This window comes from Watersipora subatra, chromosome 7, assembly GCF_963576615.1.
Source record: "Watersipora subatra chromosome 7, tzWatSuba1.1, whole genome shotgun sequence".
Lineage (NCBI taxonomy): Eukaryota > Metazoa > Bryozoa > Gymnolaemata > Cheilostomatida > Watersiporidae > Watersipora > Watersipora subatra.
In genome coordinates this window covers 14,606,780-14,629,555 of record NC_088714.1, presented here as the reverse complement: position 1 = coordinate 14,629,555, position 22,776 = coordinate 14,606,780, and the positions used below count along the sequence as shown (strand labels likewise).

Genomic DNA, 22,776 nt, shown 5'->3' with positions numbered 1-22,776 from the left:
AAGAACTTTATTGTTTGTAAAAAATTATGTCAAACTTCAGTATGCTTGGCTGCTTGCTACTCAACTCCACACATTTTTTTTATTAATTTCATTCTGTTTTTTAAGTATATAACACACGTTTGGATATGCTATTGTTTTGTAAGTATATAACAGGCATTTGGACATGCTATATACTACCACATATTCTATATATACATAAATTTAACTAAGGTGGTGAGTATTTATCATCTATACATTGGAATACTCCAAAAGTCTAACAGGCGCAATGAAGGAGCATAACACACATGATTCTCTTTTCTGACATGATCGCTCTCGCTCGTGTGCCAAGCGTCTTCATGCATCAGTGAATAACTCTTGAGCAACCCGCCCTCTTCTCAGCAACACGCTAATTATCTCGATTAATCTGACAACTTTCTTGCGTGGTTTAGAAGCAAGCACTATGACTGTGTAACGATAACTGCGCATCAGTATGGATGATGAGAGACAAAGCCACCACGATCGGGTGAGTAAAGTGTGAGCTGCCAGCCAGCATATTTCTATTCTCTAATATGACTTACCTACTTTAACTTATGCCTTTTAAATTAAACTAGCTAACATTTAGATGCTGGTCTGTAAGTTTGTTGTATTAATGTTACATATATGTCTCTAGTAACATAAATGATTTGAGCTTGTTAAGTCTTTGCTATACTAACACCTGCAACAGTGATGCAACAAACAAATGACATCCTAATGAGAATAGCTGAGGACTACTTGGCAGCAAATGATCACTACCTACAGATCAACGCCGTACATCCATACGCATGCGTTCAGGGAGCTCTTACAGCGTATAGTGGAACAAACTAAAGGAAACTATTTTAATATGATACGATTATGAATGGGACATTCTAATGGGAATAGCTGAGGACTATTTGGCAGCAAATGATCACTACCTACAGATCAGCACCGTACATCCATACGCAGGCGTTCAGAGAGCTCTTACAGCGTATAGTGGAACAAACTAAAGGAAACTATTTTAATATGATACGGTTCTGAATGATCTCAGCTCCTACTTGCGGAAATATTAGAGTACCTATCATACGTTCCGAAATCATCGGCTTATTAACAATGATGAAACATGGAACATGATTATTCTCATCTGATCACCTTCATGAACAGTCGTGATAATATATACCTCATATACGAATCAAGGAAGACAGAAATAGACCAAACTGGACTAACAACATTTGTAAATACGCTAAATTCTGCTTGATGAACAGATAAAGCGTCAGAAGGTCTCAAGAACGTTCTTTGCTAATTATTTGTTAGAGCAGGTTCTGGCGGCTTACAAGAATACTTTGATTGACGGGTGCTGCGTATTACTCTAAAATAAGTTAACATCTGTGCAAAATATTTACACCTAATATACAATAAAGTCAACTCATGGCTTGTTTCAAACATCCATGAGTTGGTTTTATTAAATGTCACTTATCTTGCATTAGGTTTAAACCTGTCGGTAGCTTGTATGAAAAATGCCATTATAACAGTTACTAACTAGTTGAGTAGCGCTCATTCTATCAATCTGATCTTCAACAACAATGTATTCTAGAACTAACACAGGCAGAAATTAATGAAGAGGTAGGTAAACTAAGATTTGTACATAAAGAGATAGATGAAGAACCAGATAGATAGATAAGGAGGTAAGTAGACAGATGATTGAGTAAATGATCAACAGATTGATATAAGGAAAGTTGACAAAGTAATAGAAACAGTATACTAGAGATTAGAAAATAAAAGTGGTGCTCCATAGAGCCGCAAAATACAATCATGCAAAAAGTCGCACATGTGCCTAGACTGACCGAATGGTTGGCAGACAAACTAACAGAGCAGTAAAGTTTGAGAACCACAAATGAATAATGAGGTGAATGATGTATGACTAGGTGAGTTTGTATATTCATAAAAAAAGATAGATAGTCTAATTGATGTAGGCAGTTCAATCGGCAGATAAATCAGTAGATAGGTCATCAGAAAAAAAGTAGTGAAATAAACAATACGGTGGGTGAAGAATATAATAGCTACTACCAAAAAACTTGGGCTGTATTTTAGTAAATAAAATAATATAGTATATGATAGACAACTATTATATTAGACAGGTATAATAGACAACTAAATGAGTAAATAGACAAATGCTAAACAGCCAACTAGAAACATCTAAAACAAGTAAATAAGTTCATTGGTACAGACAGATACGCTAAAATTATGAAGACTTGCCAGCTAAAGAAATGACCATGAAAACTATTTCTGTTTCAAAATGGGAAGAGGCAAAAAACAAATAAAAAGGCGAAAAAGTAGGAAAGGCTAGTAGCCACCCAAGAGTGGTCTCCATGAGTCTATAAAGTGTTACATTTTTAGCTATAAGCCATCAGACAATTGAAGCAGTGCTTAGCTAATCATATATGAAGTTTTTATATATTTTGTGTGATGCAAGAAAGCCTAAGGAAAATTTATAGGATAATTCATTCTTTCGCAATCAAAGCTGGCAACTTTTATTTCTTGGCGACATTTTTTAACTTCCCTATTGCTGTTATTGCTCGGAATACTCTTATAACTCGTATTACTTTTATTAATCTTATCATTCTTATCACTCTTATCACTCTTATTACTCTAATTACTCTTATCGCTCTTATTACTCTTATCACTCTTATCACTCTTATCACTCTTATCACTCTTATCACTTTTATCACTTTTATCACTTTTATCACTTTTATCACTCTTATCACTTTTATTACTCTAATTACTCTTATTACTCTTATCACTCTTATTACTCTTACTGCTTGAGAGTATAATTCATTTTTACAACATATATGCGCTTTGGTGTGTACATATGCAAATTGCAAAAAATTATCAGATAGCTCCATCTGGGCTTATATGTACATGATATTTCAAAAACTTGAAATTCTTAATCAAAAATCCATTGAAACAGATTTTCAAACGATGCTCCCCCACCACTTTTAATGAATCACTTAATGAAAGCATTTTCCTCTATTGGTAGTCAGACTATCATTTTAGTCTTTTGCTAACTCATTAATGACATCTAATATTTAGCTGTAAAATCTACGACAGTGTACATAACTCATATAAAACCTAACTTCAGATAACAATGTCTGCTCCAATACTAGTTTATTTGATTTAAGACTTTCTTTTGCTAATTTATTGTTTTTTTTTCTCAAGCATAATGACATAAAAGCGTTATTAGATTTACTGAAAATAAAAGAGGTAAAGTGTTAAAAGGTTTGTTCTATGTTGGTTATATATAAGCATATTTTTGAGGTTTTGTTTATAGCTTTCTAAAATATCAATAACTTGATAAAATGTATAAATTTTGTTTTACAAATTATATTATAATTGTATAAATTTTATTTATAAATTTTTCAAGTATCATAAGAACTTGAAAAGTGAGACTTTCAATTGGGACTTGAACTACTTTTGCGTAGCGGCTATGTTTACACTTAGAGCAATACTCTACACCATCTACAGCAGTGGTTCCCAACTGGTGGTTCATGGACCCCTAGGGGTCCACAGGAGGTTTTGAGGAGGTCCACAGGCTGGTGCCAGCCTTGGTTTTCCTAGCTAGCTATTTACAGCTATTTCTGTCTTATAGTGGTTGGATCAATGATATAAAACCCTAAAAGGATAGGCGATGGCTATCATATGGGCGAGGTTTAATGATCGAGCTCTGTTGGGATTGTGCTAGCCTGGGTTTCGGGGCTAATGCAGTTCCCGCGGGGTGGTCGCGTGGTTTTTTTAGATTTTTTGAGTCCAGACTTTTATCACTTATGTGCATCAATCGCTGGAGAGTACCTGATTTCCGGCTAGTAGTACAAAACAACAAAACCTCTAACCAGCAAACAAGTAATTCTCTTTCTCCCTCTTCAATTTCAGCGATATACTAATATCCATGAAAAATAAAACATTTCAATTTACAATGCATTATTATAAACACAATATATTATAATGTTTATGAAGGGGTCCGTGACTTTTAGATAAGGAGCTCAGGGGGTCCATGGCTCCAAGGTAGTTGGGAACCACTGATCTACAGTATGTTGAACAATACATTACTTTATACTCAAAGTAACGTAACCAAACTGTCATATAATAGCAAGATATGAAGCTCGATACAATGACTGCTTCTAGCTTTAACTTGGTTAAATAGAAATTTCCTGACCTTATTCTATAATAATAGATATAAACATCATTGAGCTGCACATATTGAGTTCACATAGTATGTCTCGTAAGAAAAGCAGTACTTACCAAAGTTCTTGTTGTTGCATTTGTTTGACAGAAAGAAGTACAACAAGAAGTCATTCATGAAACTTTTCTTTAGGCTTATATCCATAAAAGCGAAAGCAATTAAGCAAACCGCTGCCTAGTATCATGACAAAATATTGTAATTTGTTGTCAGCTCTAGATATATGAAAGATGTTGGATATAAGTACACTCTACCCTTGGTATAAAGCAATGCTGAATTCTAGTTGTTAACGATGACTAAATGACCACAGCTAATTAGATATACTGCTAATTATATAACTCAACTCTGACCACATGTAAGTTATCAGTTTCTTGGGGTGAACTTCTGAATATGTAAAATGATTCAAGGCAAGAAAATTGAGTAGAATGACTATAAGTTACATAAGACTCGTTATAGGCTGTCAGCTGATATGTTATAGGTCTACAAAAGGTATGCTATAGAACTATATATGATATGTTATAGGTCTACAAATGATATGCTATAGAACTATATATGATATGTTATAGGTCTACATGAAATATTCTATAGACCTATGACAGGTATGTTTCTAATTTGTTAAGATGTTTTATGTGCCTAATAATAATACATCATTGACTTAGAGAACCAAACAAGCACAAACATTGATGTGAAGATGGAATGATATCTGCAATTACGCATGTTAACAGTATCAGCCAAAAGCATTCTAGTACAAAGAAGATAAAATTAACGCTCATAAAAAACTTTTTAAAAAAGCGCAAAAGAAAAAAGTTTTTATGATTGTCAAGTAAAATATGCTAGTATGTGTCTGCTTGATTTTATAAGGGAAGGAGCAAAGAGGCCATGGAAGATTGGTAGGAAGTACCAAAACACCTGCCAAAATAAGCTTGTTTGTAATTATGGGTGGTCATACAATGAATCGCAATTGGCAAGCATATGATCAGACATAATACATGTAAAACTACTTGATCAGCAGGTCCAACTAGGAGGGATGACTGTAAGCTTGTGGCGATAGCAAAGACAAGGAATATTTGAGCATAGGGTAAAAGTAATAAATATATTTAATGAGTTGAAGATGAGTGATCATGATTAATGGGGATAGGGCAATGGTGAGTGTCGTGTGAGGCGAGTAAGAATTCACACAAAGAATCCGTCATAAGCTTCTCCCTGTGTCAGGCTAACTCTAGCTCTACCAGCACATTTGTGTTTCCTTAATAGAGTCTGAATGATTTTACGGCTATGGCGTCTAGTTTTAGAACAACTCCTTATCTCAAATTAAATAACCAAGTTAGTAACTTTATAACCTAGTCATATATTCATATATTGCCAAAACATGTAATATCTTCTCTGCACTTTTTAACTGGCCTCACCACATGGCTCAGTGTGGATGAGGTGTGTTGATTGAAGGTAAGTGACATGATAACAGTTAGTTTGAGCTAACCTTACCCTTGCTTTCCTTGCGTTACAAGGCTATGTTTTGAAAGCTTCCATAATGGTACAAGTCTAGCATATCTTGGAAAGTGAACAAAAAGCACACCATGTAAAATTGGACTAAATTAATATTACTGTATATTAAAGTTTTTTTGGCAAGAACCACTCTAAAAACTTTATTATTTGTATAAAAAACTTCATGCAGGTAAATAGTCCATGCAGGTAAATATTGAGTTGCTAAAAATGGCTCGGCTAAAGTTAAAGAGTTGAAATTAATAGATAAGAAATGTTTGCTTTAATATATGTATAAGGTTAAATTTTTGTAAATCATTCATAAAACTTTTTTGTGTGATAATAGAATAACACAAAAGTGATTACATTTTTCAATTGTACCCTTCCTTTGCTCAGCCAGTGGCTTTCTGATTGTTGTTTTCATTTTGAACCATCTCCACTTCTTCTGGCTGTTCAATATCTTTTACAGAGTTTTCTGACCTCAACTCTTTTTCTGCATTGATGAACTTGTCGATACATAATGTCCACACATTTTTTTAGCACAGCGAAACTTTTATGCGCTGCTATTTAGAATAAACTCGTCACGAAAGTAAAAAAAACACATGAAATCTTGGACATGCATGCTAAATAGAAGTTGTAACCTCAAAATAGTAGTACAAATTCCATTGCCATTGTAAGTGCTAAAATGTTTTACACAGTACGTCGAAGTATCAGGACTGCGTTAAACAAGTAACTGCTATTACTACTGTATCAGCCTGATACAGTTATTAATTATTTTTTTGGTGTTGTTTTCAAAGTTTTAACAAAAAACTGTAAAGCTTAGAAGCTAGCAAATAGACTTTTATACAAACAGCAGCAATGAAAAAATAAGTTGTTATTGCTGTAACCAAGTCATTATTAGTACCATATTGTGGACAAAAATGTCAAAGTGACAGTCAAGTTGAGGTGGCGTTCAAATAAAGGTGGCGCTTAAATAAAGGTTTTACGATATACATAATTTGCATTAATATTAATGCAATGGTTGACAGAGGTATAAAATTAAAAAGAATACATGAACCAAGATGCTGGAGTAAGTTATTTGTGAGAGGTTTCATGCTGAACCCGAAGACTTTCTATTTTACCAGTGGTGTCTTACTTTGGCAGTAATGATGGGGAAAACTTAAAAAGATCTAAACAAAACTTATTCCAAAATTGAATTCAGGATTTATAAAGTTGACCTTGAAACAAATCCATCTTTAAAATCAGCTCAAGCAAAAGCTGCCAACTTTTACTTAATTTTAAGAATATATGCTATCAAAATCTAAAGTTAAAAATGAAAGTTGACCGATTAAAATAGGAACCTTTCTGTAAAACTAATTCTATGTAAGGATTATTCTGAGTGTAGGCTCCTCTATATAGCCACTATATAGGTTACACAAATAGATTTTACCCGTCAGTCACCAAAAACATTGATCCAAAGTTAACTAGTGGCAGACAGCCTAAAAGAGCATTCACCAGATTTATGTACTGAATTTGTACTGAAGTAGTTTGATTGCAAATATTCAAATGGCACTGAAGTTTTAGAAAGCTATCAGCACACAAAGTTTTTTGTCTCCACATGTTATAGCTCTTGCCACAACCTTTAATTAGCCTAGCCATTAAAAAACAACATCGTGTGAACATTCCTGTTGAAATTTATATTTAAAGTATTGCGTGTAACAAATTTATGTTGTTTATCACTTAAAGCATATATCTAAACTTTTGTTTTTAATTTCCTAGCTGTTCGGAATCTAAACTGCATTAATTTCAACCAAAGTTTAAGTTTCCTTCGAAGAACGAGAGATCATATTGAGCAACTTTACATTCTACTAGTGAGATTTGTCATGTCATCTGCAATTGTGACAAAGTAGTAGATGATGAGAACGCAGTGTTATGACAGTGAGAGCTTAAAAGGGATTTATGAAGAAGAGATGGTAGACGATTTACTAGCTGGTGCACTTATTCGCCTCAGATATGCGTTTGATTATAAACTAGGTTAGCTGTCATATAAACCGCGTTAAATTAATTCATGCGTTTTTGCAGTGCTTTACTATAAAAGCTGGTAAGGTATGGGCTTGCTATCAACTTTTCCCAGCTCGCCGAATCTTCCTCTTTTTGCTTATTGTCGCAGTCTGCCATATTCATTCACCCACTTACTCAAATTTTGTTCCAATTTTATCATTTATTGGCTGTTAAGTCAACATTTGCTTTTAAGTTATCAAATTCTCCGAATCTCACAGTATTTTTCTTGGCTAGGCCATTTTTCAAGATTAGTAGCGACCAGGTGCAGCGGTAACTTCTGGTTTGCTACAAAATCACAGGTCAGGATATGTGCTCTAGCGTTCACCAACTTATTTCCAGTTGTTATTCGAAGAAGCTCTATATTAATGTTTGGTTACAAATGCCTCTGTTTTAGTTTTTCACAACTGGTTAGAGGTTTGGATGTGTCAAAGTTGATATTATGAAAGTCATTTTTTGTCATTAGCTATGACACTAGGAACTCATCTGGAGGTATATAACGAAAACTAAAAATTGGAAACTGTTGTGACCTTGATTTCGGTTTGAATTTAAGTTTTATAACAATCAGGTGTGTTGCATGGGTTTAGGTTAAATTAGTAAAAGAATACTTGATTGTAATGCATTCCATGTTCTAAAACTTAAGTTGAGAGCTAAGCACTCACAAGTCTTATTTGCTCAAATACCAGTCACGGAGTGCGTGAAAATCAAAACAAAGATTTCATCACCACTAATGAATCTTGATATGACGGGTGAGGCAATATTAGCACCTCTTAACGGATGTTTGTTAGAATCACGCACGGTATACCACAACTTCTTTAGGTTAGCAACTATATAAATAGGTTTTTACTAGTAGACTTTCCATGTGCATCATGAATGAGTGATTATTTATTGGAGCATTGTACAACCAACTTGAAGAAGCTGGTACTAAAAGTTTGTCATGGTTTGCGATAGCCAAACTCATGATATCTATCTCTTCATGCTGGAGTAATATTTAGACTTGATAAAATATAAAACACAAGTGAGTGATTAAAGAAAGACACCCACCATATTGATTGTAAATTCGACGTGATTGTTCATTTAGGCGCTGAATGGAAATGTAACTATGAGTAATGAAGATATGGATGCTGACAACTGTCTTGACAAAATCACACAGGTAAGGAGACTGCTTGGGAATCATACGAGAACAGCAAACGAAACTTGAAAGTAGTCAAGACAGATCACTACTCATTGTAAAATACCTCTATAAGAAATTAAACTAGATACATAAATATATTTAATTATTTTCTGCGCATTAAAAAAAAATCTATTGCGCAGTTATTTGCTGGCAAAAGTATTTAAAGGTAGCAGCTAACCGTTAAAAAACATTTCAAGAAAATTAAAATCTCCAAATTAAGTTTAGATAAAAGATAAACTTGCACACAATTTTTAGCAAATTTTATCAAAAATTATTATTGGTGTTTTTTATCATTAGCAATTGTTTTTGACGTTTGAGGTGATCTTATGGCCGAGATGTTTAAAGATTAGAATTGGTATAACTTGTACGTAATTAAAACGCTCAGATCAAGCAAAAGTGTGACTGCGATGTTTATAGTTGCAAAGAGACCAACAGAATGGAGACATATAATGCTGTGACTTGAATACAATAGCTGATATGACTTACAGCAACAATAACCACTAATTACATGTATGTTGTTTCACACGGTTTTTTTCTGAGCCTTTTAATTATGATCACATTTTATCGATTTTAATCTTGGAATGTCCTGGCGGTCAGATCACTTCAAACATCAAAAACAATCGCAAATGATAGAAAAATACCGATACTTTCTGATAAAATCTACAAAAATGTTGTGTAAGTTAATCCTGAAATATACGAGATTTTTGGGACAATTTTATTATTGTGAGAACCTACTTTTTAAGAAGCATTTTCTTGATCAGACAATAAACAGCTTTTGAGTATTCCGCAAAATCTTGACCAACATCAATATTTTTTCCATGAATATTTGTACTGCTGGGCAGCTACACTTGCATAAAAATAAAGTGTATCTAAAAGTCTTCAGACCACTTCTTTACAAGGAATTTGTCAAATGCTTTAATTCGCTTTCACTGTTGAACTAGAACCTATTTAAATAAATGAAGGCCCTTTGTAGACGTTTACATATTGTGCATGATATATAATGAGAAATATATTTGTAGGTATCTAGAACACGATATTTACCTATAGATGTTTATACTACCATAAATGAACTCGACACTTCATCTACAGCCGGTGATAAAAGACAGTAAGTGTATTTAATAACCCATAAATAGGTGGTGACCATTTTGTAAATGGCAATGAAAGGGAAGAAGAATATATAGAATATATACGCATCTCTGAACAAAGATCTGGTTAATTTTATTTAAGCTTTGAATTGGAATGAGACAACCCGGTCATTATTTTACTACAAAAGACTTCCAATTTATTCATATAGTATAAAGACTGAAAAAAAATCCAAAATCTCAATTTATGCATTTCAAAATTGTTAATACACAGAGTACCATACTTGGTTGAAATTTAGAAAAACATTGCTCCGAGCTCAGAGTTGAACCCTCAACTTAACATCTCATGTTGATTGACTTTTTGTGTTCTACTATCTTTAAATTTACAGAATAAAACAACTTCAAATGCGTATTAAAACAGAAATTTTATGTGGTGAGAGCTTCGTTGCACTTTACATTCAAATGCTTTGGAGTCTGATGGCAAAGGAGTTTTATACTAAATAAATAGAACTTCGCTAGTTTGGTCTCTTCGAAAGCAACCAAATGTCTCATCCAGTTCTGATAACAGCTTTGCTGAGTGTTTTGTTTTCATATTTTTTCAGTGATCCAGAACTCGATACAATCAATACAGAATCTACAGAGCTGGGGACTCTAGTTAGCGCATCAGACCTTGAATCAAAGGTAGGACTATACCCTGATAATATTAATTGGTAACCTACCAGACTAGTGTGCTGTGAGAGATTGTCAGGTGTGCTGATAAAGCACATAAAATAAGTTCACTTTAATATTTCCTAATGCAGGGCGGGGGTCGATTGGCACAGGTGTGTCTGTATACCAGGCTGAGCGTTGAGATTACAAATGCTATAAAATGTAATCTTTTTTCGAAACTTCCAACCATGGTCTCAAACAGAGAGACAAACAAACACATCGCTTATTATAGTAAAGATGGGTAGTGTTTATAACAACAGTTCTTGCCAGCGCTTGTAGTCATTGACTCTTTTTAGTCAAACCTTGAAAAACAAAGATAATACATTTTAAAATCTTAAAAGCAGGAATAAAATCGCATATCAGCATAACATGTCTTTATTGTTTTAAAGTTCCAAGGGCCAGCTTTATTCTTCAATTATTATTTAATTAATAATGGTGACATCTTTTTCTGGTTAAAATTTTTTTACTTAGTGAAAGGCAAACAGTAGCTTTCAACTAAAAAAGTGAAAGTGAAAGATAGGAAAGTGAAAGTGCAAGATAAGAAAGTGAAAGATCATTTTTTAGACAAATAGTTGAAACTATATCTGTAAGTTGTTTTGCTTAAATTACTTCTGAAACATACTTTTGTTTCAAGAAAATGACTTTGCTGTAGATCTATTTTGAATCAAACTCGCTAGCGTCTGCAACATACATGTAGACTGTTTAAGTTTTAAATCAAAATGTATATAATAATATTAATTGGCACTTGTTAGTCTAAAACATTGCTATAAGCTGAAATATATTTCAAGGTGTTAGTTAAAAATAATAACCAAGAAATAAATACCAATAAATTAAAAGAAACACTATTTACTTCCGGATTGCGGCTTCTCCTTCAAAAAACTTAAAAGGTTATGGTTTGGCTAATCTTATGTTTTTAGAAAGAACAAGCAATAAACAGTGTTGATTATGTAGTAATATCATAAAGACTCTGCACTTATCTAATGCCTCACACACAAAACAGGACATAAAAAAAGGCATTTTGCCAGCTCATCAAAACAGCTGGCTTGCTTAAACTCTCATCTTTAGCATTGACAGCTGTGAGCGAGTGTCATTTTTAAGCCCGTATCTACATGTATGTCTGTAATGCCCTTGATTAAATAAATGAGCATTATTTTAACTAATTTTATTAAAAAACAGTGGACAGATTTTTAATTATAATCATTACCAGTTTTTTCAATGGTCAGATATATTGCAGTAACAAGATGAAGTAGTTTGTACTAATAAACTTACAACAATAAAAGTTTATTTCTATTGTTATCAAATGTAAACACACAGCTTTGAATCAAGTGTCTTTCAATGAATCAAGCTGTGAATCAAGCTTTTTGCGAATCTATATTTATAGATTCCACTTTGTCATTGTGTCTGTCTGTTAGTCTGTGTTAACGTTATTCGTTTCCACATTTTGATACATGATGTTCAAATTTTTTACGCATTTGCTCCGTGTCTTTGACCAAGTTCCCAAAAATATTTGATTTTAAAACTTTGGTTTCTAAAAACCGGCCTCTTAGACAATCAAGCATTCACCTATGCATGCATTAAGGATAATTGTCCTCAAGAATGCATCCTTGAATTGTTGTGAAAGCGAGGAACAGTTTGTGTAAAAAACCTACACTTGTGCTGGGAGCTATCTGATTAGAAATGAAAAAATTCTCAGGCAGTGCCAAGCTTACTGTTAGTTACGCATAAAGTTAGATTGTTAGAAAGTTAAAAAAGTTTAGAAAAGTTGTTGATAATAAAGAATGTTAATAATATTAGTGGATGTTAGAATTAGTGTAATATTGGTGGATGTTAGAACTAGTGTAATATTAGTGGCTGTTAGAATTAGTGTAATATTAGTAGATGCTAGAATTAGTGTAATATTAGTGGATGTTAGAACTAGTGTAATATTAGTGGCTGTTAGAATTAGTGTAATATTAGTAGATGCTAGAATTAGTGTAATAGTAGTGGATGTTAGAACTAGTGTAATATTAGTGGATGTTAGAACTAGTGTAATATTAATGGATGTTAGAACTAGTGGAATATTAGTGGATGTTAGAATTAGTGTAATATTAGTGGATGTTAGAACCAGTGTAATATTAGTGGATGTTAGAACTAGTGTAATATTAGTGGATGTTAGAACTAGTGTAATATTAGTGGATGTTAGAACTAGTGGAATATTAGTGGATGTTAGAACTAGTGTAATATTAGTGGATGTTAGAACTAGTGTAATATTAGAGGTCCGCAAAAATATTTGGTTTCAGAACTCAATTTATTTCCTGAATACCAGCCTTTTAAACACCCATAAGATTAAAAACTCATACATGCTCCTTAGCAAGCATTAAGGATGTATGCTCTCATATCCATAGATACACTCAATATTCATAGACACAATCCATAGATGCACGTAATGAATGCATCTATGGATTGTTATAAAAACAGTGTAGCAAGTTGTGTGGAAAGTATACACGCATGCTGCAGGCTATCTGATTAAACATCAAAGAAATCTCACGCAATGCCAGGCTTGCTGTTAGTCATGCATAAAGCGCGTGGTATTCATGTACAGGTCTAGGAGAATACAACTCTTAAACTTTGTTAAAATAAAATCCAACTTCATCTTCAAATTAAAATAGGGCAAAACTTGTATAATTAAAAAGTTTACTATCAATATAACTAAACTTACATAAAAATATTTAAGCCCCACCTGACAATGCTCTATTTGTCCTTGAAGAAATTCCCTCACGTTTTGTTTTTACCTTTGGTTCATTACTCGTATCTCGCAGCAATGCTGCAAAAGTTAACCAGAAAAAGTCTTAAGTGTTGATGGTTGTCTATACACGATGGAATTTGCTGTAGTTAGAGATGAAAGCTATAGCTTAAAGCTATGATAAATAATTGATTAAAAATACAACCTAATATTTTATCTTTTGCCCTATTTCTGTTTACGTCAAACAGAAATATGGCTATGTTCAAATCACTTTTTCCTATTTTTACCAAATGGTGATTATAAAATAATTGTATTATTTAAAATTTCAGATTCCAGATTTAGAAAATGGTACACACAATAATGGTTATCAGAGCTCTGAATACTCTAGTCCAAACGTCTTCACTGTATCCAACAATAATCAATGCGCAAATGATGTCAGTGAAGTAGAGAGCATGTTCAGAGCAATGACAGGTAAGTCAACAGTGTTTATGCATCATGTTTGGTGTCTTTCTGTGTTTGAACTCAGAAAAAACAATGAGAATGTTTTGCTATATTTAGAATTGATATATGTAGAAATGCCTATTAGCAGTTGAAAACTTCAATACTTATGATTTTTGTTGCTGATTTGGTACATCGATATTTAAGCATCCACCACTCATGCTCACAAAATGTTTATCTTCTTGTCTCGTTCTGTTGACAAGAACTTGGCAAAACTATAGCTGTCATTGGGTGAATAATTTGCGACTAAGAATAAAACATTTTTGAGTTTATTTTTTATATACGTTTTTATTTGGACTATTTAATTCTCCTCCTGTTCACTCAGTTAATGAGTGTGTGATATTGGGGTCTGGTTTTCATCACTATTTGCAATAACTAACAGTTGCAAGACTAGTAATAGTAATATCAATAACAGTAGTATTACACCAATAACAATAATAATATAATAATAATAACAATAATAATAACAATAATGATAATAACAATAATGACCATAATAATAAGAATACTATAATTATATAATAATAATAGTAATAAGGAGATTTCAATGACAAATTTCGACATATGCGAAGGACCTTTCTACCTCTACGATACATAACAAACCTATTTGTTATAAATACAATGTCATGGTATTTAGCTGATGACCAGTTTGCTAGTGTGTTACTAATCTTCTTACAGGAACCAGCTATAACAGTGAAACAGAAGATGAAAAGGTTCCCTCAGATAGCAATGCAAGTGAGTAGAACAGGCCAACTACTATAAGAGAATAGAGTGCTTTCATTCTATTAGATAATAATGATCGTTTGAAAAATTGTACATCCTAGGAGAACTGCTTTACACACCTAACATTGCAATATGGTAGTAGAGCTAATAAAATTTCCACTACTGTTTTAATTATTAAACATCATTACCTTACTGTATCTTCTTATTAAGTGAATACTTAATGAGAACAGCTCCTCAAGTTAATCACGAGAAAACCCATGAGTCTGCTCGCAGCTAGAACTACAAAGTACATGTAGCTGCTATATCGACTAAGTCAACTGGATTTTATGACAAGCTTGAGCTTAGAGTGTCATCTAATTGAACAGCCATAATCTATATATACAAGTTTCAAAGTTTGTACGCGATTCTGTGTGTCCAGCCGTAGCTATTAAAATTTAGGAATCAAATATTCATTTCATGCTGAATTTGATCTCGAAACCTCCCATACGCTAAGCAAATATCTTACCAACTAAACTACATGAGATTGATGAATTCATTGGGCGATATATGTTGCTATGTGAGTGCAAATACGCAGACCGCTCTGCGTTACGCAAGTCATTAAAGATTGCTCTCACGGCTCTTATTAGTAAGTTTACTAATAAGCTTACTAACTAGCTTACTCAAATTAGTCATTGGCAATATGCCAGGCTAATGGCAAGCACTACATTATCTATGACTGTTTATAAGCTGGTTTTAATACCTGAGCAACACCGGGAATTTGCAATTTTGCTAGTTTCTGCATGAATAAAAGTGGTTTGCCAAGCTGTTGCCAGATGCGTTCGCCATAGTCTCTAGAGATTGTTTCGCTTGACTTTCGAGTGCTAACATTACATTTGCTAGTAGTGAACACACTTTTTCTATTTTGAAAAATCTCTTTAATTAGTTTATCATTTCAATAATTCTTGCTACAAATAATATAAGTGGGAAAAGATAATTGAAATCAACTTTCTGCTCATAATTTCAGGTCAATTTTGTTCTCATGATAAAATGTTTAAAACAATTACTGTTGAATGGGAGTATCGAATAGGCATTTGTTTAGACCTACGCAAATCCATAAACACAGAGTTATCTTCCACATGCTGTTTTCAGCAATATATGATGAGCATGACAATTATTCTGTTGGTTAAAGGACACCCACCAAATGAATCCCTTGAAAATTATTATTTACCAAATGCGGTTGTTACATTGCAAGCGTTTGGTTATCTTCCTCAACAGAGATGAACTATGTACTTGTAAAGGGCTTGCACCATGGCTCTGTTAATGACATGTTGACACTCATGTGTTTATTCGCTGTCTGCAAAACCTGCCTTCTCACTATTATGTACCCTAATCAAGGTCAAGGCCATGACCACTATAGTTCTTCTGTGATTGTGAGAGATAGGTATGCGATTGTAACCAGACTTCAAATATGTACTCTATTGTGTACTCCCTATGTCTAGGGAGTATACAATAGAGTACACATTACGAGTAATGTGTATTCTATTGTATACCAGCTATGCGTGGAGAACTTTAATATATCCCTATTATTAGGCAAAATCATCAGCCTGAGAATTTTTAGCACATTGCAACTCTATTTCTATAAAACAATAGCAGCACGATCAGCCTATAAGTCTACTTAAGTATTGGCATGATTCTCATTGCCAATCATGTTAGCCTTAAAGTACTGCTGCCGACTTGCCACTCTGGCAACAAACTGAAAACAGCTTACTTAGTTTTTGAAGAGCACCATTTTGGACTAAGAATTTACTCACAAAGTGATTCTCTTAAAGGTTTACTTGCAACAAAATTCACATTACAGTTATTTGGTATCAAAAGGTTCACCATGTCCTACTCTGCTGTGTTGTAGGTGCAAAATATGTAGGAATGTGATTACAGGCTCTTAAAAGCTCAAAAACGAACAGTTAATCACAGCTATTACGAAAATGCGGTAGTTTGGTATCTCTTTATTTGGATGACGTTCTCAAACATTTTGATTATTGTTTTGACACGTGATGTTATTACGTGAATTCAAAAGCCAATAAATATAATAAATGAATAGGCTCAATATAAAACGTCTCATAGCACTAGTTTATGACAAACACTTCGAGTTTTACCTAAAAGTCCCAATCAAATATAGATGCTCGCTACTTTACAGATTCGTTTCGGCTTTATCTAATCGTCTAGTCGTGATCTGATCATGTGCTCCATACTTCCTGCCAAACAGCGCGGATAATTTCTGCAGCATTTTTCGACTATCACAGGTGATCAACAGGTTCGTCATGTTCATTAGATGAGGATATGCCCTCCTTCGAGTTGAAGTTAAAAAATTAAACGAATTTTTAGGGTAGGTTTTGAGATGTCAGTGTTCAAAGTGACAGCATTACGATAATGATGAAATAGACGCGTAATGACAATAGACATAGTTTTATTGAATGCATGAAGTATATTTGTGAAAATATTTTGACTAATGAGGTTGCATGAAAGTGTAAACAGAAGCCATCGTCTTCAGCTACGTCCCATTTGAGCCGTTTTGGAAAGGGATACCGATCTACGGCGTTTTCTGGATGGCTGCGGTCAACTGTTCCTTTTTGAGCTTTTAAGAGCTTGTAATAACATTTCTACATCTTTTGAACCTACAACACGGAGACGTCAAACATGGTGAATATTATGGTACCAAATAACTGTAATGTAAATTTTGTTGTAAGTCAACCTTTAAAGACTATTGAAATTTGAAATTCCAAATTTTAATAGCTCTATCATAGGCAGTATTATGGTTGGAGGCTGGGCTACCTTTGGCCTTAAAACCAATCGTCAAGTGAAACAAATACAAGCATTTACAAATAATTTTATATCTTTTAGAGATAGAGTGTGGAAGGAACAAGGTGCTGGTCACAATGGTCCTCATATGTTTTAGCGTGCTCGGTATATTCGTATTATTATATATCATGACAACTACTGATATCGGTAAGTTTTCTTTCATGAAACTCTCAATTTTTACTCAGCCACTGATTAGCTTTTTGCATTTTACCTCTTTACTTCAAATCAAACATGACTAAATGAAATAACTTAAAATAATGCTTACAGATTGTAACTTAGTCTAATAACTCCTTATATTATAAACTCAGTATCATAGAGTATATGATGTACCTGATGTTAAGATGTCCTTTTTCCACATGTATTATAAACTCAGTACCATAGAGTATATGATGTACCTCATGTTAAGATGTCCTTCACCCACATATATTGTAAACTCAGTATCATAGAGTATATGATGTACTTCATGTTAATATGTCCTTCACTCACATGTATTATAAACTCAGTACCATAGAGTATATGATGTACCTGATGTTAAGATGTCCTTCACCCACATGTATTATAAACTCAGTATCATAGAGTATATGATGTACCTCATGTAAAGATGTCCTTCACCCACATGTATTATAAACTCAGTACCAAAGAGTATATGATGTACCTGATGTTAAGATGTCCTTCACCCACATGTATTATAAACTCAGTATCATAGAGTATATGATGTACCTGATGTTAAGATGTCCTTCACCCACATGTATTATAAACTCAGTATCATAGAGTATATGATGTACTTCATGTTAATATGTCCTTCACCCACATGTATTATAAACTCCGTACCATAGAGTATATGATGTACCTCATGTTAAGATGTCCTTCACCCACATGTATTATAAACTCAGTATCATAGAGTATATGATGTACCTCATGTTAAGATGTCCTTCACCCACATGTATTATAAACTCAGTATCATAGAGTATATGATGTACTTCATGTTAATATGGCCTTCACCCACATGTATTATAAACTCAGTATCATAGAGTATATGATGTACCTGATGTTAAGATGTCCTTCACCCACATATATTGTAAACTCAGTATCATATAGTATACGATGCACCTCATGTAAAGATGTCCTTCACCCACATGTATTATAAACTCAGTATTATATAGTATATGATGTACCTGATGTTAAGATGTCCTTCACCTACATGTATTATAAACTCAATACCATAGAGTATATGATGTACCTCATGTTAAGATGTCCTTCACCCACATATATTGTTAACTCAGTATCATAGAGTATATGATGTACCTCATGCTAAGATTTCCTTCACCCACATGTATTATAAACTAAGTACCATAGACTATATGATGTACCTGATGTTAAGATGTCCTTCACCCACCTGTATTATAAACTCAGTACCATAAAGTATACAATGTACCTCATGTTAAGATGTCCTTCACCCACATGATTATTTATTATGAAGACATAAACTCATCTCTTGAAGACCTGGTAAATGTTCATCACAGTGGGCTTATTGCCAGACAGATGAATGCTCTCATATTTCATGTTGTTTCCGTTTTGCTTAAAGTTAGAGAGCAAACACTTTGATCCTGAAATTTAGATTTCATAAATTAAAGGTAAACATGCATATATAATGTATATGTAACATATCACTGTCACATCACTGCAAACATGCATATATACATGTACCTGTAACATATCACTGTGACATCACTGCAAACATGTGTATATACAAGTAACATATCAATGTTACATTACTACAAACATGTGTATATACGTGTAACATATCAATGTGACATCACTGCAACATGCATATATACCTGTGACATATCTCTGTGACATCACTGCAAACATGTGTATATACATGTAACGTATCAATGCGACATCGTTGGCTGCCCATCGCTGTAAGACCAAGAAAACATGTGTATATAACGTAGCAGTGTTGCGTCACTGTTGACTGTGTGTCAGTTTCCCCATTAGTGATAATTAAATTATTGTATATTTATTATTTAGTTGTTTTTTATACCAGTTTGTTATTTCTATTGTAGGTAGGAAACAAGAAGCAGATAACTCCAACTCTACAACTACCTCTACTTTACCTGCAACAACCTATATAACAACTACTATAAACCCCAAATTAGAATGCATGAATGCCTTTAATCTGAGCAGTAGCTGGAGGCTTGCCTACAATGACAGCGATATCCGGCCAGGCGTTGGCAAACAATCCATCGACGGTTACGCCTGCGATCTTCATGAAGAATTACAATGGTTTAGATTCACTGAAGATGCAGGTGCGACTTGGAGAGTTTTAGTAAAACAAGTAGTCTTAGGCATAGAAAAATTGTAAAAACAGTGTTTAAATTTTTCTGATGCACTACCTAGTTTTTTGTAGAATACAGAGAAAGTCTGCCTTACTAATGCGGAAATATTGCCTTACTAACGCAGAATTTTCTGTTAGATAGGACTGACTACCTTGCCAGCTTGCTATCAGTCTGAAAAGATTGTCTGTGTTTTTAGATTATTTCCTTCAAGTCAAACTATCTAGTTTAGTAGGTCAGTCTTCAATTCATGGTAACTAAAAAATTGAAAACTTGAACAGCAAGCTGTTGCTCTATTTAAGGGCGTGGTGTCACCTTAAGTCAGCGATAAAATCAGCAACAAATTGTCTTTCAGTTTATTATTATAACAGTTGACTTACACTATGAGCATTTGCTAATGATGGCTTTTGACACCAAAGGCTTACTTTGTTTACTTCAAAATTAATTAACAGAACTTTCGTTAGCTTTCACTCCAATGTTTTTGGAAAATGCTTTCAATTTCCTTTCATAAAAGTCAAACTGCAGAAGTGGAAACTTGTGAAATTTCAATCTGTACAAAATATAAAAATTTCTTTAAGATTATTTATGTGTAACATATTTTATTTAAAAAATAAAGAAATAAAATAATTAAAAGCTAACTATATCATCTCCTGAAACGTTATATAAGCCACTGAATTTTAAACAGCCCTTACAGAAATTTTATTTAGGGAAATCTTTGCTAAGTTGTTAAATATTGAGCATTATAATAATACTCATTAAATTTTAAATAATTCTTTTTTGACTAGATCTATTTTTATTGCTCACAATATCTCAGTAATCCACCATCTTATCTGATGTAGGAACATATAGTGTTACTATATTGTCTGATACAGCAACTCCCATGATACCATCTTCCCTGATATTGGCACTCACAGGCCACCATCTTGTTTAGTATAAGAACTCACACAATATCAGTTTCTCTGATGTAGAAACTTGCACCCTACTACACCTTGCCTGACATACGAGCCCACATACCACCATCTTGTCTGACATAGTAACTCACATACCGCCATCTTGTCTGACATAGTAACCCACATACAACCATCTTGTCTGGCATAGTAACTCACATACCGCCATCTTGTCTGACATAGTAACCCACATACAACCATCTTGTCTGGCATAGTAACCCACATACAACCATCTTGTCTGGCATAGTAACCCACATACCGCCATCTTGTCTGGCATAGTAACCCACATACCGCCATCTTGTCTGACATAGTAACCCACATACAACCATCTTGTCTGGCATAGTAACTCACATACCGCCATCTTGTCTGGCATAGTAACCCACATACAACCATCTTGTCTGGCATAGTAACCCACATACCGCCATCTTGTCTGGCATAGTAACTCACATACCACCATCTTGTCTGGCATAGTAACCCACATACCACCATCTTGTCTGACATAGTAACTCACATACCGCCATCTTGTCTGGCATAGTAACCCACATACAACCATCTTGTCTGGCATAGTAACCCACATACCGCCATCTTGTCTGGCATAGTAACTCACATACCACCATCTTGTCTGGCATAGTAACTCACATACCACCATCTTGTCTGACATAGTAACCCACATACCGCCATCTTGTCTGACATAGTAACCCACATACCGCCATCTTGTCTGGCATAGTAACTCACATACCACCATCTTGTCTGGCATAGTAACTCACATACCACCATCTTGTCTGACATAGTAACCCACATACCGCCATCTTGTCTGACATAGTAACCCACATACCGCCATCTTGTCTGACATAGTAACTCATATATCGCCATCTTGTCTGACATAGTAACTCATATACCGCCATCTTGTCTGACATAGTAACTCATATATCGCCATCTTGTCTGACATAGTAACCCACATACCGCCACCTTGTCCGGCATAAAAACTCACAAGCCAGCAACTTGTCTGACATATTAACTCTGATTCTACCATCTTGTCTGACATACCAACTCAGGTGCCATCATCTTTTCCCATATAGAAACTCACATACTACCAACCTATCTGTTGTAGGAACGCACATGCTAGACAGATGTCCATTACCACGAAGTTGTGGAACCCAACAACCTTACTGGACTGATGCAACAATGCCCAGTGAAATAATGGTTGTCTCGTACATTAAAGCCTACGGAGTAGTTAATAACAATTGCAGAGGGCGTACTATTTCTATGTTAGTAATTCGATGTTCATGGGACACCGATCATGACTATATATACAAGTACACAGATCCATATAAAACAGAGTGCTACGAAGCGTTCTGTGGAATGACGTAGCAGATTTACTAGCTAAAAACTGCCATTTTTATTATGAAGATTAATTGTTACTTATGTACAATTTTGTGCAGATCGACTTGAGCTATTTGGCTTTAAAGCAACTTAATGTTTTTAATATTTATTATGTGAAGTTTTGGGCCGAAAATTGTTAAGCAAAAACAGGAGTTGTGTGTCCTTACCATCAGTTTTTACCTGCGGTTTCTGCTAAATCCTTTTTTATTTTTTAGCTTTTGGAAATCAGAAAAACTTTCCAATGTTTTTTTTGTAGAATACAAAGTCACTCAAATATGTTGTAGCACAAATTTAACGAGTGTTACCCATAGACATAGAAAGTGCTAAACATAAATCTAGATAGCACCTACCATGCACAGACGTAGAGGCTGCTACACATAAATGTAGAGACTACAGCAAGCAAATGTAGAGCATAAATCTTTTTGGCTGCTTTACAAAAGTTTATGACTGCAATTTTATAGTGCGATTCAATACATGCACCATTTATTATATCATTGCTTCAGCACCTGATCATTGCCATTGTCTATAACCGCTTCACAATAAGCCGTGAGACGAGCATTGTGTCACATGATTTGAAGATATCAATAAAAACTAAAGCTCACCTGTGTAACATGAAATGAATTAAAT

At 34.1% G+C, this 22,776-nt stretch overlaps 1 protein-coding gene across 1 annotated transcript; it reads left to right on the top strand.

The window, feature by feature from the left end:
• The first annotated feature begins 410 nt into the window (after nucleotides 1-410).
• On the top strand, nucleotides 411-22,453 carry LOC137401139 (uncharacterized). Its single transcript, XM_068087513.1, has 9 exons — nucleotides 411-502; nucleotides 8,823-8,894; nucleotides 9,935-10,020; nucleotides 10,600-10,678; nucleotides 13,757-13,898; nucleotides 14,604-14,660; nucleotides 17,526-17,630; nucleotides 19,550-19,792; nucleotides 21,878-22,453. Exons 1-9 carry the CDS (start codon nucleotides 470-472, stop codon nucleotides 22,135-22,137), a joined length of 1,077 nt encoding a protein of 358 aa, XP_067943614.1. The 5' UTR covers nucleotides 411-469; the 3' UTR covers nucleotides 22,138-22,453.
• Nucleotides 22,454-22,776: the final 323 nt, after the last annotated feature.

Coding starts and splice junctions, on each gene's coding strand:
- LOC137401139 (XM_068087513.1), top strand. CDS start 470: ATGGATGATGAGAGACAAAGCCACCACGATCGG. Junction 13,899..14,603: donor CATGTTCAGAGCAATGACAG/GTAAGTCAACAG, acceptor ATCTTCTTACAG/GAACCAGCTATAACAGTGAA. Junction 19,793..21,877: donor TAGATTCACTGAAGATGCAG/GTGCGACTTGGA, acceptor TATCTGTTGTAG/GAACGCACATGCTAGACAGA.